Source organism: Salmo trutta, chromosome 7 (assembly GCF_901001165.1).
Source record: "Salmo trutta chromosome 7, fSalTru1.1, whole genome shotgun sequence".
Classification (NCBI taxonomy): Eukaryota; Metazoa; Chordata; class Actinopteri; order Salmoniformes; family Salmonidae; genus Salmo; species Salmo trutta.
The window spans coordinates 17,845,768-17,863,292 of record NC_042963.1 but is presented as its reverse complement, the minus strand read 5'-3'; the positions used below and the strand labels follow the sequence as shown (position 1 = coordinate 17,863,292).

At 38.8% G+C, this 17,525-nt stretch overlaps 1 protein-coding gene across 2 annotated transcripts in view; it reads right to left on the bottom strand.

The window, feature by feature from the left end:
• LOC115197036 (ceramide kinase) overlaps positions 1-15,048 on the bottom strand; it is a 31,474-nt gene extending 16,426 nt beyond the window's left edge. Inside the window, exons 1-2 of one of the 2 annotated variants that reach the window (XM_029758166.1) lie at positions 14,631-15,048; positions 13,519-13,647 (exon numbers count right to left, since the gene is read on the bottom strand). In XM_029758166.1, the coding sequence (XP_029614026.1) occupies positions 13,519-13,647; positions 14,631-14,781 (280 nt within the window). In that variant the 5' untranslated portion in view covers positions 14,782-15,048. The remainder of the gene's footprint in view (positions 1-13,518; positions 13,648-14,630) is intronic. The other variant, XM_029758167.1, reaches the window with a different exon arrangement.
• Positions 15,049-17,525: the final 2,477 nt, after the last annotated feature.

The window sequence follows — 17,525 nt, the reverse complement described above, 5'->3', positions numbered from 1 at the left end:
CGAACTAATTTGCCAGAATTCTACGTAATTATGACATAACATTGAAGGTTGTGCAATGTAACAGGAATATTTAGACTTAGGGATGCAACCCGTTAGATAAAATACGGAACGGTTCCGTATTTCACTGAAAGAAAAAAACGTTTTGTTTTCGAGATGATAGTTTCCGTATTCGACCATATTAATGACCTAAGGCTCGTATTTCTGTGTATTTATTATGTTATAATTAAGTCTATGATTTGGTAGAACAGTCTGACTGAGCGGTGGTAGGAACCAGCAGGCTCGTAAGCATTCATTCAGACAGCACTTTCGTGAGTTTTGCCAGCAGCTCTTCGCTGTGTTTCAAGCTGTTTATGACTTCAAGCCGGGTGGGTATAATTTGTGGAACGTTCCAACAGGAATCTATTCCAAAAACTTCGTAAATAACAAGGTTGCCAAAAAACAACGCATACGAAGTTGTATTGCGGCAGAATAAGATACCAGGTAGTGAGTGGTCTATTTCATTGCGTTTTTCACTCATCACGTTTATTCCGAAAAATGTCTGTCCTCACTCTGGTTGCCTATGGACAAACATTAAGAATAAGCTACGTGGTGAGTTGATGCCTATTCGGCAGCTAGTTAGCTAGGTTTGTATGCGTTGCTACTTTGTATGCGTTGTTGGTTGGCAACCTTTTACTTTACGTTTTTTTGGAACAGATTCCTGTTGGAACGTTCCACAAATTATACCCACCCCTTCAAGCCTATCAACTCCCAAGTTTAGGCTGGTGTAACCGATGTGAAATGGCTAGCTAGTTAGCGGGGTGCGCGCTAATAGCGTTTCAAACGTCACTCGCTCTGAGACTTGCAGTAGCTTTTCCCCTTCCTCTACATGGGTAACGCTGCTTCGAGGGTGGCTGTTGTCGATGTGTTCCTGGTTCGAGCCCAGGTAGGCGCGAGGAGAGGGACGGAAGCTATACTGTTACAGTGGCAATACTAAAGTGCCTATAAGAACATCCAATAGTCAAAGGTATATGAAATACAAATCGTATAGAGAGAAAAAGTCCTATAATAACTACAACCTAAAACTTACCTGGGAATATTGAAGACTCATGTTAAAAGGAACCACCAGCTTTCATATGTTCTCATGTTCTGAGCAAGGAACTTAAACCTTAGCTTGTTTACATGGCACATATTGCACTTTTACTTTCTTCTCCAACACATTGTTTTGCATTATTTAAACCAAATTGAACATGTTTCATTATTTATTTGAGGCTAAATTGATTTTATTGATGTATTATATTAAGTTAAAATAAGTGTTCATTCAGTATTGTTGTAATTGTCATTATTAAAAAAGAAGAAAAAAAAATTAAAAATGTATATATATATATATATATATATATATATATATATATATATATATATATATATATATAAATAAAAATAATAATAAAAATTCAAATTTAAAAAAATGGCCGATTAATCGGTATCGGCGTTCTGGTCCTCCAATAAATCGGTATCGGCGTTGAAAAATCATAATTGGTCGACCTCTACCCCACACATACAATTATCTTTAAGGTCCCTCAGTCGAGCAGATTCAACCACAAAGACCAGGAAGGTTTTGCAATGCCGCACAAAGAAGGGGACCCATTGTTAGATGGTTAAAAAAAGCAGACATTGAATATCCCTTTGAGCATGGTGAAGTTATCAATTACACTTTGGATGGTGTATCAATACACCCAGTGACTACAAAGATACAGCCAGCCTTCCTAACTCCGTTGCCAGAGAGGAAGGAAACCGCTCAGGGATTTCACCATGAAGCCAATGGTGACGTTAAAACGGTTAGAGTTTAATGGCTATGATAGGAGAAAACTGAGGATGGATCAACAACATTGTAGTTACTCCACAACACTAACCTAAATGACAGAGTGAAAATAAGGAAGCCTGCACAGAATAAAAATATTCCAAAACACACATCCTGTTTGCAATATGGCACTAAAGTAAAACTGCAAAAAAATGTGGCAAAGACATTAACATTATGTCCTAAATGCAAAGTGCTATGTTTGGGGCAAATCCAAAAACACACCACTGAGTACAACTCTTCATATTTTCAAGCATGGTGGTGGTTGCATCATGTTATGGGTATGCTTGTCATTGGAAAGGATTAGGGAGGTTTTCTTTGGATAAAAATGAACAAAATAAAGCTAAGCACAGCCAGTATCCTAGTGGAAAACCTGGTTAAGTGTGCTTTCCAACAGACACTGGAAGACAAATTCACCTTTCAGCAAGACAATAACATAAAACAGTAGGCCAAATATACATTGGAGTTACTTACCAAGACGACATTGAAAGTTCATGAGTGGCCTAGTTTTGACTTAACTTGACTTGAAAAATATGTGGCAAGACTTAAAATGGCTGTCTAGCAATGATCAACAACTTGACAGAGCTTAAAGAATTTTAAAAACAATAATATGCAAATTTTAAACAATCTAGGTGTGCAAAGCTCTTAATAAGATACTTAACCAGAAAGAGTCACAGCTATAATCGATGCCAAAGGTGATTTTAACATGTACTGACTCAAGGCTGTGAATACTTATGGAAATTAGATATGTTTACATTGTCAATAAATTTCTAAAACATGTTTTCACTATGTCATTATGGGCTATTCAGAGTAGATGGGTGAGACAAAATAAATATGCAATGAATGTTGAATTCAGGCTGTAACAACTAAATGTGGGATAAGTCAGGCACTGTATATCGTCCACATAAGTGCTACAGGATAAAGTGTGTAACTATGATATCTGTTAAAGCAATAGCTGTAAGTTAAGATGGGACCGAAGAGGATGGCTGACGTTTTACATGCACCTAACCAATTGTGGTTAGTTTTCTCAAGCTCTGTCAGGTTGGAAGACAATGCAGAAGTGGCTTTGGGACAAGTATCTGGATGTCCTTGAGTGGCCCAGCCAGAGACCTGGCTGCACCTGTGTAGCGACGCTCCCCATCCAACCTGACCGAGCTTGAGTGGATCTGCAGAGAAGAATGGGAGAAACTCCCCAAATACAGGTGTGCCAAGCTTGTAGTGTCATAGCCAAGAAGCGTCGAGGCTGTAATCGCTGCCAAAGGTGTTTCAACAATGTACTGAGAAATGGGTCTAAATACTTATGTAAATGTGATTTAAAAAAACAACAAAAACAGCCAAAAAATAATCAAAAACAGTTTTTTTTATTTGCCTTTATGGGGTATTGTGTGTAGGTTGATGAGGGAAAAAACAATTTAATACATTTTAGAATAAGGCTGTAACGTAGCAAAAAGTAAAGGGATCTGAATACTTTCCGAAAGCACTGTACAGTGTACCAGCCAAATTGTATGGAGCCGCTCTGGAAGGTCACAGTTTTCCCATGCCATTTAAAAACACTAGCCAGATCGTTCCTATTTGTACAACTGTACTGGTTTGGCTACCAACAACCACAGAAAGTGGTCGACCGATTAATTAGGGACAATTTCAAGTTTTCATAACAATCAGTAATCGGCCTTTTTGGACGCAGATTATGGCCGAATACATTGCAATCCATGAGGAAACTGCGTGGCAGGCTGACCACCTGTTATGCATGTGCAGCGTCAAAAGGACCTTGTGGCTGCAATGAGCCAAGGTAAGTTGCTAGCTAGCATTAAACTTATCTTATAAAAAAACAAGCAATCTTCACATAATCACTAGTTAACTACACATGGTTGATATTACTAGATTAACTAGCTTGTCCTGCATTGCATATAATCAATGCAGTGCCTTTTAATTTATCATCGAATCACAGCCTACTTCAACTTCGCCAAACGGGTGATTTAACAAATGTGCATTCACAAAAAAAAAAAAACACATTCATTGCACAAATGTACCTAACCATAAACATCAATGCCTTTCTTAAAATCAATACATAGAAGTATATTTTTTTAAACCTGCATATTTAGTTAAAATAAATGCATGTTAGTAGGCAATATTAACTAGGAAAATTGTCACTTCTCTTGCGTCTGTGCAAGCAGAGTCTGGGTATATGCAATAGTTTGGGCCGCCTGGCTCGTTGCGAACTATGTTTTTTCCTAACAAAGACCGTAATTAATTTACCAGAATAATACATAATTATGACACAACATTGAAGGTTGTGCAATGTAACAGAAATATTTAGACTTAGGGTTGCCAACCGTTCGACAAAATACGGAATGGCTCTTATTTCTGTGTGTTTATTATAACGAAGTCTATGATTTGATATATCAGTCTGACTGAGCAGTGGTAGGCAGCAGCAGGCTCGTAAGCATTCATTAAAACAGCACTTTACTGCGTTTGCGAGCAGCTCTTAGCAATGCTTGATGCTCGGCGCTGTTTATGACTTCAAGCCTATCAACTCCCAAGACTAGGCTGGCAATACTAAAGTGCCTATAAGAACATCCAATAGTCAAAAGGTATATGAAATACAAATGGCACAGAGAGAAATAGTTGACGCATCATAATTCCTATAATAACTACAACCTAAAACTTATTAACTGGGAATATTGAAGAACTGGGAATATTGAACCACCAGGTTTCATATGTTCTCATGTTCTGAGCAAGGAACTTAAACATGACCTTTTTTTACATGGCACATATTGCAATTTTGCTTTCTTCTCCAACACTGTGTTTTTGCATTATTTAAACCAAACTGAACGTTTCATTATTTATTTGAGACTAAATAGATTTTAGTTATGTATTATATTAAAATATTGTTGTAATTGAGTATTCAGTATTGTTGCAATTGTCATTATTACAAATATATATAAAAAATATTTAAAATATTATATAAATAAATAAAAGCGGCCGATTAAAATCAGTAATATATATATTAAAAAAATAATTTAAAAAAATAGGCCGATTAAATAAGTAATATATATATATAAAATAAAAAATAAAAATAGGCCGATTAAATCAGTATCAGCTTTTTTTGGTCCTCCAATAAATCGGTATCGGCGTTGAAAAATCATAATCCGTTGACCTCTAATTCAAACCCTTAGTAGGTCATAGGCATGCCATGCAGGACTTCTCAGCTCTGACTTAGTGTTCACTTTTCATCATTATACTAATATGGATGGGCTCCCATGTTTGCATTGGACTGTTTTTGAACATTACAACATCTGATGGAAATATGTGCCAGGAACTACACTGTGAAAGTAACGTGCTAGGCCTTTCTCCATCTCTTGACAGAGAAAGTGATGGGAATGTTTGCTTTTGTTAAGGGTCCAATGTTAGAATGAGAATGTGGTGAGTAGGCCTACTAAAGGGCATGCTGTCTACTTCAAAATTAGACTGCAGACCAGAGTGCAACTCAATATGTGATAACGATCGGCTTAACTGCAAAGGTGATACTGTTTGTGCTACTGAGGGGTTATTCAAAGGGCATTAATAAATGGTAAAGGATGCTGCTGGTCAATTCCACTTTAAAATGTATGCCAAACAAAAAACATTGATTTTCAAATATTCCTCCTTTGCATATTTGGGAATTATTCTACACACTGGCTATTATTTTCATCCGCTGCCAAACAAGACCAAATTTGGTTGGTCAGGACCAAATCTGAACCAATCATAGAAGTCTATGTTTCACATCAAAGTACAGCTCAGTAGAGTACTTTACAGTAGAGTTCAGTACGGTACAGTTAGGTCTGGCTAATTTGGCCTAAAAATCATCAATTTATTTTTCAAACCTATGGGCGATTCACGATATATATAAAAACAATTTAAACTTCTCTCTAAATAAGCGTTGTTGTACAATTAAAAGTACAATTAAAAGGTCAAATACACTGCATTACAAACAGTCAGCAATAATCTAATGAATTTAGGGCTTGTGAAGTTATACCTAGGCTAAATATAAGCCTTCCCCAACCATAAGACCCACTAATAATTTAATGATTTTATCAAAATAGTTTAACCAGCTTTTTTGTTGCAATAATCACTGATCTGGCTTTGAAGTCTATGAAAATGTCCTTTTTTGTTACACATTTAACTAGAACCATGCATAATGCACATTCACAAATAATGACTGACTTCTTGTAGCAGGCGTTAGGCTATAGAAAAATAACAGGTCTCATCAACAATCGCTCAAGCCCAGTGCTTGTGATTAGCCAGCTAATCTTTATATTTCAAGTTTAGCCAACTTGGGATCTATTTGCAAGCTAACAAGGTTGAACAGTTGAATTGTTATGAACACACCCTTCTGTCAGTCTCCAACTTTTTGAAAAGCATGTTAGCCTGTCCACTTTGTTCATAGGTTTGATGGATTCTATTAAAATGTAACATGTTTCAAGTGAAACTGTAGTTTGTTTGTATCCTGTGTAGTGAATGATTACTGTGAGTATTAATTAAACTGTGTGTATGCTAATTTAGAAACCATGACCTAATCAGATAAGAGGAAATTGCCTAGGACTAGAGAGCAGGGTCAGGCCCAGAACAGAAGATGGATGGGGTGTGATTCTGACATCTGGCTAAACAAAGAGAGGACCATGGACATTCCACAGGGAAGCCAGAGGGAAACTTATTGGGGCCATAAAATGTATTGCTGGGGAGGTGATGCACACAAGGGAAGAGTATATAATGTGTTGTGAACTTTCTAAAGTCATGCACTCAGCTGACTGTATCCTTGGTATTAAACACTTGAAACTTCTCTTGAGCTTTTGGTCTCAATTCCTTATTGCAAAGAGGTTGCAATAGCATTTTTCTTTTTAACAGGTTGAAATCAAGTGGCCTACCTTATTTCTCAGAATGGGAACAAGCTGCCAATTCCTAATATAAAATTGTGTTTTATGCTTATTGCACATTTACAAAACACAGACAAGACAGCTAGTATAACAGTCTTTGACTAAAATGCTGCTAGCGGTACGTGGTACCCCAACACCGCGCACGACAAACTGAGCATTCCTTTTCCAGAATCAATGTTTATTGATACTCTCGTTTTAGTAGTGTCTGCTCTGCGTGAAATTTGAGTAGTTGAGACATAAAAAAAGGGTAGAGTTAGAAAAGGTAACTTCTCCTCTTTGACAGTAAAATAATGTCTCAATGTGTTTGTGTCCATATGACCGATTCTGTTGGAACAAACCTCAAATAGAGAGTTGAAACCGCTTGTCAGAGAGGAAGATGTGATATCAACTTTTCTGGCGTGAGAGGCAGGTAGAGGGGCTTGATGTGTGTGTAAACCATAGAGGAAGAGGCGATACGAAAGGTTTCACTCTCGCTAAAATCTCTATAAAATAAGGCTAATGGTTTCTATGGGCGTGTGAGTGTTGATGAGGACAAGGCTGGAGATCACTCTGTCATGCTGATTGAGTTCGAATAACAGACTGGAAGCTTCAAAAGGAGGGTGGTGCCTGGAATCATTGTTCTTCCTCTGTCAACCATGGTTACCTGCAAGGAAACACGGACCGTCATCATTGCTTTGCACAAAAAGGGCTTCACAGGCAAGGATATTGCAAGATTGCACCTAAATCAACCATTTATCGGATCATCAAGAACTTCAAGGAGAGTGGTTCAATTGTTGTGAAGAAGGCTTCAGGGTGCCCAAGAAAGTCCAGCAAGTGCCAGGACCATCTCCTAAAGTTGATTCAGCTGCGGGATCGGGGCACCACCAGTACAGAGCTTGCTCAGGAATGGCAGCAGGCAGGTGTGAGTGCATCTACACACACAGTGAAGCGAAGACTTTTGGAGGATGGCCTGGTGTCAAGAAGGGCAGCAAAGAAGCCACTTCTCTCTAGGAAAAACATCAGGGACAGACTAATATTCTGCAAAAGGTACAGGGATTGGACTGCTGAGGACTGGGGTAAAGTCATTTTCACTGATGAATCCTCTTTCCGATTGTTTGGGCCATCTGGAAAAAATCTTGTCCGGAGAAGACAAGTTGAGCGCTACCATCAGTCCTGTGTCATGCCAACAGTAAAGCATCCTGAGACCATTCATGTGTGGGGTTGCTTCTCAGCCAAGGGAGTGGGCTCACTCTACATTTTGCTTAAGAACACAGCTATGAATAAAGAATGATACCAACACATCCTCCGAGAGCAACTTCTCCCAACCATCCAGGAACAGTTTGGTGATGAACAATGCCTTTTCCAGCATGATGGAGCACCTTGCCATAAGGCAAAAGTGATAACTAAATGGCTCAGGGAACAAAACATTGATATTTTGGGTCCATGGCCAGGAAACTCCCCAGACCTTAATCCCATTGAGAACTTGTGGTCAATCCTCAAGAGGCAGGTGGACAAACAAAAACCCACAAATTCTGATAAACTCCAAGCATTGATTATGCAAGAATGGGCTGCCATCAGTCAGGATGTGGCCCAGAAGTTAATTGACAGCATGCCAGGGCGGATTGCAGAGGTCTTGAAAAAGAAGGGTCAACACTGCAAATATTGACTCTTTGCATCAACTTCATGTAATTGTCAATAAAAGCCTTTGACACTTATGAAATGCTTGTAATTATACTTCAGTATTCCATAGTAACATCTGACAAAAATATCTAAAAGACACTAAGGCAGCGGACTTGTGAAAATTAATATTTGTGTCATTCTCAAAACTTTTGGCTACGACTGTACGTTGGACCTACAGAAATAAATGCCTATAAAAACGTATATTTCCAACAACAACAAACATTAGTTAAGGCAAGTTTGTAAATAAGAATTTGTTCTTAACTATGACGGCCTACCAAAAGGCAAAAATCCTCCTGCGGGGATGGGGGCTGGGATTAAAAATATAGGACAAAACACACATCATGACAAGAGACAACACAACACTACATAAAGAGAGACCTAAGACGACAACATAGCACGGCAGTAACACATGACCACACAGCATGGCAGCAGCAGGTTTAGTTTGTCAGCTGGGGTGAAAGAGGAGCAATTACGATAGAGGAAACCATGTCTCGATTTAACCTTAGCATGCAGCTTTGATATGTGCTGAGAGAAGGACAGTGTACCGTCTAGCCATACTCCCAAGTACTTGTATGAGGTGACTACCTCAAGCTCTAAACCCTCAGAGGTAGTAATCACACCTGTGGGGAGACCTGTTTATCCACTTCTCCACCAGACAAGGAGGTGACTGAAAATGTTCTTGTGTTGTTTGAGGCAAGAAACCACTTTAAAAAATATTCCCATACCATTATTACAGAGAATCAGATAAATTATGCTACCCTCTGCCTATTGGCTACTTACCTTATTCAACACTGTCTCAAAATACAACACTGACTCTGTAAGACAAACAAAAAAAGCTCTTACCTAGAAATGTACACTCGTAGGAAGCAATCACTCCACTGCTGACTACAAAGTATCCATAACTGGGCTAATAACTCACTAACTAGCAAAGGATATGAAGAAAATGTGCTCATGTGGCTACATGCAGCTCTTGCTTTGATCTCAAAACAAGCACTTCCACTCACAACCACAGCTGTAAACACAATCCAGTTCAAAGTAAATGGCACAGATCCATATATGGCAATAGTCTGCCTACAACAAAATCTCTTGCATAGGTCATTTTGTTTTGGTATGTTGCACTGAAAGTGGCTAATATTGCATTGATTCGATCACAATTCCCACAATAAAGGGAAACGTTGCTAGTGTTAACAGGTAAAAGTCATTGAGTGAAGTTCAATCTCATGCTTCTCTCAGTGGGCTGATATTTCTTCTGCACTGCAGTCCCGGGGGCACAGCTTAGAGGGAACATTGGTCTTGACTGATAAGGGCTGAGGAAATATAAGCACCTTGTCTGCGAAATTAACAAAACAAGGCTATGCCATTGTACAAGCAAGCGCCACTGCTGAGGTTACCAACTTTTTGAAGATTGTGTTTCAGGATAACATAACCAGCTGATACCACAGTTTTGATAACTTAATCTTAAATGGCACTTGTTTTTTTATTGACTGACTTTACACCGAGTGTATAAAACATTAAGAACACCTGCTCTTTCCACGACATACACTGACCAGGTGAAAGTTATGATCCCTTATTGATGTCACTTGTTAAATCCACTTCAAATCAGTGATGAAGGGGAGGAGACATGTCAAAGAAGGGTTTTTAGGCCTTGAGACAATTTGACACCTTGAAGAGTCCATGCCCCGACGAACTGAGGCTGTTCTGAGGGCAAAAGGGGGTGCAACTCAATATTAGCAAGGTGTTCTTAATGTTTTGTACACTCGGTGTATATGAGGCAATTTAGCAATTAGGATTTGTTATCTGTAATAGCTATGATAAACTAGGCATTTATTGCGCACTGTTGGCTATAGAGAAATGGCCATTTTTTTTTCTCAGTGCGGGCAGTGAGTACCATTTGAGCACTCAAAAAATACAAATGTGAGTACTAGAACAGCCCATCCCTAGTACAATAAAGTACATTATTGTGTTCTCAACTCTAGTGTGCTCTACTGTGTACTGTTCTGAAGTAGAGTTAGGCGGTTTCCAGATTTTTATTTCACCATGCAATTTTTTTTTTAAATGCCATTGGGCATCTTACCAGAATGCGAACAAAATTAGCTCAAGTAAAAGCGAATTTCCATGAGGCTACTAGCTAAATATGCTAACGAGCACAAACGAAAATAAACAAATACAGGCAATCCAGCTAATAAAGTTATACATGTATAGGTATGGGGCTACTGAATGTCCTTTTTAGGGAATTTTGACATTTAAAAGTGAATGTGAATGAGAGACATTGAACAAAATAAAAATGTTGACGCATGCTTGTCTACTCTGAAGCAGAACTAAAAATGCTTATTTTTGTCATTTCTGCATCAGACAAAGTTTATGCTTCAGTAGCACTTCCCCTTTTGGATGAGAATTCACAAATGGGCATTCCATCAGCAGACAGCTCTCTTGACTGATTTGTTGCTTTTTTTCTACCTTTTTCTCGGTGTAGACAGCAAGCCTACTTTTCTCTGGTAAAGTTCAAGATTAACTAGCTGGCTACATTCTTTCTATGATAAACATTAGAAATACGATGGCCATGCATAATTTTTTGGCAAAAAAGACCTTGCAAGGTCATTTACTGTGTCTGCCAGCAAAATAGCGTTGCATTTGTCATCTGATGAAAATGAAGCTATTTTCTGACTAATGTACTAATGCATTTTCTGTGAAAGAAAACTATATTTGCACGTCCCTGATCACTCTATTGAAGCAAACACAACACACAGCTGGACTCACCTGCTCACGCTTTCACCTGTTGTGCTATTTACAAATAAAACTGGTCCGGGCTGGACCAAATCTGAACCAATCATGGACATCTATGTTTTGGCCAAAACAAGGCTGGTCCGGACCAGACAAAAAATCTACATCTGTGGATGTTGAAATTAAAGCAGGTCTGGACTAGGGCTGTTAGGGTGACAGCATTACCGCCACATCGGCGGTCACGAGTCATGACGGCAGTCAAATTCCACGTGACCGTTTAGTCACGGTAATTAGGCTTCTCCAAGCTCTGATGCTGATGCTGTCACCCTAACAGCCCTAGTCCAGACCTGCTTTAATTTCAACATCCACAGACGTAGATTTTTTGTCTGGTCCGGACCAGCCTTGTTTTATGGGTGACAAGATTAGCCAATCACCTGTGAATGCATTTCACTATATCTGCAATAACATCTGCATGTGACCAATAAAATGTTGATTTGATGATATATGATCACTTGTGAATGATGCCCAGCTTAAGGCAAGAAACAGCACATGCTTTTTTTGCATACTTTTTCAAATCATAGGTGTTTTTGCCTACTTTTTCAAATCATAGTCGCACACCTCATGTAGCCTGGCCCATATGTTTTGATAAAGTTTGTATCACAACTAAAGTGTCCAAATAACTTCTTAAAATGAAGCACATTAATCCACTTTACAATTGGTGTAGAGCCTAACTTACATACATTCATAGTGTATGAGTTTCAAGTTTGGGGAAGATGATTTACCATAAAAATGCACCTTTATAATAAAAGCATTACAAACATAAATTGCATTTGTGGTCAGTTTTGGGAATGGTGTTTTCATGGTAATGGCATTATCAAGTGCTTGTCAAATTGTAAATGAGAGACTGATGAAGTCTGTACAGCCTGCGCAAAACATCTAAACATATAGCCCAACATTTGTATCACAACTAAAGTTACATAAATAACTAAATTAAGCATATAGGAGTACCTGTTTCTTTGTTAACCGCTCAAAACAGAATAGCCGCATGTGTGCACACTCCCTCAAATCGTTTAAAGAAAATATCCTTTCTATTTTATTCAGCCATGTTCAATTGTATTCTTCATACTATAAAATAATAAAAAAATTGCGCCACGGAATACTAAGCAAATCTTGTCTTCTAAATGAACTAGTGTAGACCGCAGTCATATAATTACATGGATTTATTGGACTTTTTAAAATGTTGATGTTCCAAAGGTCTGCGTGGACGCAAGGAGATGCTAAATGTGTTTACGTTAATTAAAGTGAGACCGGCAGTTTTTTGCTTGACAATCACTGGCTGACAAAATGTAATGACCGCCACAGCCCTAGTCAGGACCGCACCAAAAAACACAATTTGTGGGTGTTGGAATCAAGGCAATTGAAATCAAGGCCAGGGTGGAATGACCCAATTTCAACAACTTTTCAATGTCCATGGACGTCCGGTGGATAAGGATGCTGTTTACAGTAAATGGAAAGAGGGGGCTTATGGGTAGGTGTCATTTAGAGCCGGGAGAGGTGACATTAACTGGAGAAAGAGACAGAGAGGCAGGGAGTGAGGAAGGTGTTGTCCAGACTTTTTACACTTGCTTGACCAGATGACAGAAAGAGAAAACAGTTGAGGTGAACATAACAGAACCTAATTTTGAGTTTTAATCAGTTAATAATTCATAAACAAATTAGAAATCAGTAAAAACTCCAACTACATGATAGGTCTACATTTACTTGTTATGTCTGTGCCCTTATTTTAAGTGTTTCTAAAATCCCCTATGACAAAAAAGAATGTGGAAAAACAATTGGAACCATTTCCTTGTTTGACCGCTAGGTTTTATGGGTATTATGACTCATACTGTGGTACTCTATATGCTTTGCCCCTCATCTGAATCTCATGCGACAAGAGATTTGCTATGTAGCCGATTGTTCAGACATGTGGCCCTGTCATTGATATGATTATCAAGAAATAACTTTAAATCTTACTATTATTTATTTTATTACCTTTAACTAGGCAAATCAGTTAAGATTTAACTGATTTAACTTAACTGATTTGCCTAGTTAACAAGGCTAATTTAACTAGGCAAATCAGTTAAGAACAAATTCTTATTGTCAATGACGGCCTAGCCTTGCTCAGGGGCAGAACAACAGATTTTCACCTTGTCAGCTCGGGGATTCGATCTTGCAACCTTTCGGTTACTAGTCCAACGCTCTAACCACTAGGCTACCTACCGGCTAACACATAAACAACGTTCTAGAATTATGATTCTTTGTGCGTTTATATGCAGTGTCTTTAGACTAACATCATCAACACAGTAGCCTAAAACATGAAGGCTAATTTGCAAGGGCTATGGTGGTTATTACCGTGTGAGGTGATGAAAAATGTCAGCCAGCTCATAAAGAAGAACTCCGAGGCCAAATTGTGTGCCATCCAATTGACCCGACATAGCGAGGCTATCCAAGCCAGGGCCGCAGCCGCACTCCGCGGACCAGCTGTCAAACAACAAACAGCTCAGAATCGGCTTGCGTTCATTTAAAATGAAGCTCTGGGCAATGGATAGAGGACTAAACTCCACTCCATGGTGAAAGAAGTTTATGATGAACTTAACTAACGCCGTGGGTCCGAGGCTTTGGGGAATCTAGCTCCGATTACATCTATTCGCTCATTCTCAATTCTTCCAAAAATGTAAATTATGAAACACACACCTTGTACATATATGTTTGTCCTCTGTAGTTGCGTACCTGAAATCCATATTTTTTCAATAAACGTTAATCAAATACAACCACTTACTGTTTACTCATTGCTGTTGCTCCAAGATGGCAACTAAGCACACATGCGCATTGTATATCAACAAGGAAACAGTAGGTGGTGGTATTTGATTAATGTTTATTACATAGGTACAATGTGGGGATTTCATAATTGAAATGTTTTGAAGTATTGGCCTTGTGCGAATCGATGTAGTCGGAGCTAGATTCCACAAAGCCTGGTCTCGGCTCCATGTTGTTGAAGTTCTTCAGAAACTTCCTTCACCATGGAGTGGAGTTTAGTCCACTAGTCAATGGATCGTCTTGCTGTTATAATACTCAAGCATATATAGAAGAAAAATAAACGACTACATGAAACTGTTAATGTCCTAACGTTAGTTGTTGGTGTCGGATAGGCTATGGGGCAATTAACTACATCGACCTTATGTTTCTGGGGCAAATTTAGGCTATATCATTGCATGTCATTCGTTGACAATAACAAATGTTAAGAGCATGCAACGACTAATTTATATTGCCTATATAACAACATTCAGAGGATTATGTGCATGCCCACGTGATGTGTTTACGCGAATGTGGATAGCGGATATACCCAACAAAGAAAACAGGCTAAATCACCAGTCCCTCGACCTCTCAACGTCCTTCATCGTGCACCGCGGAATATTTTAATAACATCTTTGCACTTCATAACCAGTTTATCTTTTGACACTTACCGACTTTAAATGGGTGATGTATGCCCCCAGAAACGCGTTTTTTCTTGGTCGGAATCTCTTTCCATGTCAGAAGCACACGGTTTAACGACACTTCGAATAAGCTGTTTTTCAGTAGGAGTTGGGATGCCAACAACCTCGGTTGTTTTTCCATGTCTTCACCAAGAAGCCACAGAACTGAATGACTATTCAGTAATTTATCGGGTTGTCGAGGCACCTTTATCTACAGAAGGAAACAATGTTGCTGTTTTCGACAACGGCAGTGCCACATTGGATAGCGGATTCTTCATTCACAATAGGGGACGAACTAAACATTACGCATAGCGTCACGACGTATTCTAATTTTGGTGCTGGAGAGAAATTTTAAAATGACGGACAGCTTGCTCTGAGAGCAAATATTACGTGGTGGAAAAATTGTCATACTTGAGTAAAAGTACACAATTGTCATACTTGAGTAAAAGTAAAGATACCTTAATAGAAAATGAGTTAAGTTAATGTGTTAGTCACCCAGTAAAATACTAGTAAATGTTTTTAAGTATTTGATTTTAAGATACTTAAGTATCAAAGGTTAATGTAATTGCTAAAATATACTTTAGTATCAAAAGTATAATTATAAATCATTTCAAATTCCTTATAGTAGTTTCCTGCAGTCAAATGACCAAATCGTCCTCTAGTTGCCTCATTGGTGGAATGTTATCAGTATTTTTCATAACTTCATAATTAATAAACATTATTTCAAACCTGCCGAAAATCCTGTGTGTCTATGTCAAAGGGTTTTGCTATATTTCAGTCTTCTGCGATGTATAGAAAGTGTAATATTGGGATTCTAACTCAAAATTCAATACATTTTAACTCTATATCTGACAGGGTACAAGGTCTTATTTTTTAAGGCCATAACCATGTGTGTGAGGTGTATACGTTGGTTTCAAAGTAGATTTGTGATCCTGATTTAGCACATTCCAGTCGAAAGGTTGTTAGGCAAACCAGACGACAATATAACAGCATTTGTGTTTAGTGAGTCCACCAGATCAGAGGCAGTAGGATGATCAGGGATATTCTCTTGATAAGTGCATGAATTGGACAATGTTCCTGTCCTGCTAAGCATTCGAAATGTAATGAATATCCTGGAAACAGGATGGCGCCGGAGGAGATGGCTGCCGTTTTATGGGCTCCTAACCAATTGTGCTATTGTGTGTGTTTTTTCGCATTATCTGTAACTTATTTTGTATATAATGTTTCTGCATCCGTCTCTTATTACCGAAAAGAGCTTCTGTATAGCAGGAGCTAGTTTGAAGATTTGTTTAGCACTTTCTTGACTACTAAATGATTCCATATGTGTTATTTCATAGTTTTGAAGTCTTCACTATTATTCCACAATGTAGAAAATAGTTTAAAAAAATTAAAAACTCCCCTTGAATGAGTAGGTGTGTCCAAACTTTGACTGGTACTATATATATATATGTGTGTATATATATATGTGTGTATATATATATATATATATATATATATATATATATATATATATACATCTTGCATATGTTAATTTAGTTTCACAATTAACTAATAATATGCCTTGTATTGTTGACAGTTCATATGAATGATTGCCACTTATAACCAGAATTGCCATTACAAAAACAATTTTTTTGGCAAGCAATTATTATTTTGGCAAACAATTATTGTGATTCATCAATCAATCAATCAATCAATCAATCAATCAATCAATCAATCAATCAATCAATCAAATGTATTTATAAAGCCCTTCTTACATCAGCTGATATCAGGAAGTGCTGTACAGAAACCCAGCCTAAAACCCCAAACAGCAAGTAATGCAGGTGTAGAAGCACGGTGGCTAGGAAAAACTCCCTAGAAAGGCCAAAACCTAGAAAGAAACCTAGAGAGGAACCAGGCTATGAGGGGTGGCCAGTCCTCTTCTGGCTGTGCCGGGTGGAGATTATAACAGAACATGGCCAAGATGTTCAAATGTTCATAGATGACCAGCAGGGTCAAATAATAATAATCACAGTGGTTGTCGAGGGTGCAACAGGTCAGCACCTCAGGAGTAAATGTCAGTTGGCTTTTCATAGCCAATCATTCAGAGTATCTCTACCGCTCCTGCTGTCTCTAGAGAGTTGAAAACAGCAGGCCTGGGACAGGTAGCACGTCCAGTGAACAGGTCAGGGTTCCATAGCCGCAGGCAGAACAGTTGAAACTGGAGCAGCAGCACGGCCTTGTGGACTGGGGACCTGAAGTAGTCATCAGGCCAGGTAGTCCAGAGGCATGGTCCTAGGGCTCAGGTCCTCCGAGAGAGAGGAAGAAAGAAAGAGAGAAAGAGAGAAAGAGAGAAAGAGAGAGAAAGAATTAGAGAGAGCATACTTAAATTCACACAGGACACCGGATAAGACAGGAGAAATACTCCAGATTTAACAGATTGACCCTAGCCCCCTGACACATAAACTACTGCAGCATAAATACTGGAGCATAAAGACCCCTCCTGGCCCCGTCCGACGATACCCCCGGACAGGGCCAAACAGGCAGGATATAACCCCATCCACTTTGCCAAAGCACAGCCCCCACACCACTAGAGGGATATTTTTAACCCCAGCCACGGCACAACCCAAGGTGGGGCACCAACCCGGACAGATTCATCCTATATTGTCCCAAACAGCTTTATCCCATAGCAACAGATGTGGGATATACGTACACACACTCTCCCCAACCTTCCCACACAATCAACCAACCACAAGCTCAAATGTTCAAAAGTTGTTCCAACCCCCGAGCCCCACTGAAGAGAAGACTTGATGTGCGAATGCATATACAGTTGTAGCTGTTTGAGAAGGCATGCAAAATTGAGCAAGAATGGGGAGATTTGATTAACCAATGTCAAGTTTTAGCTGATGG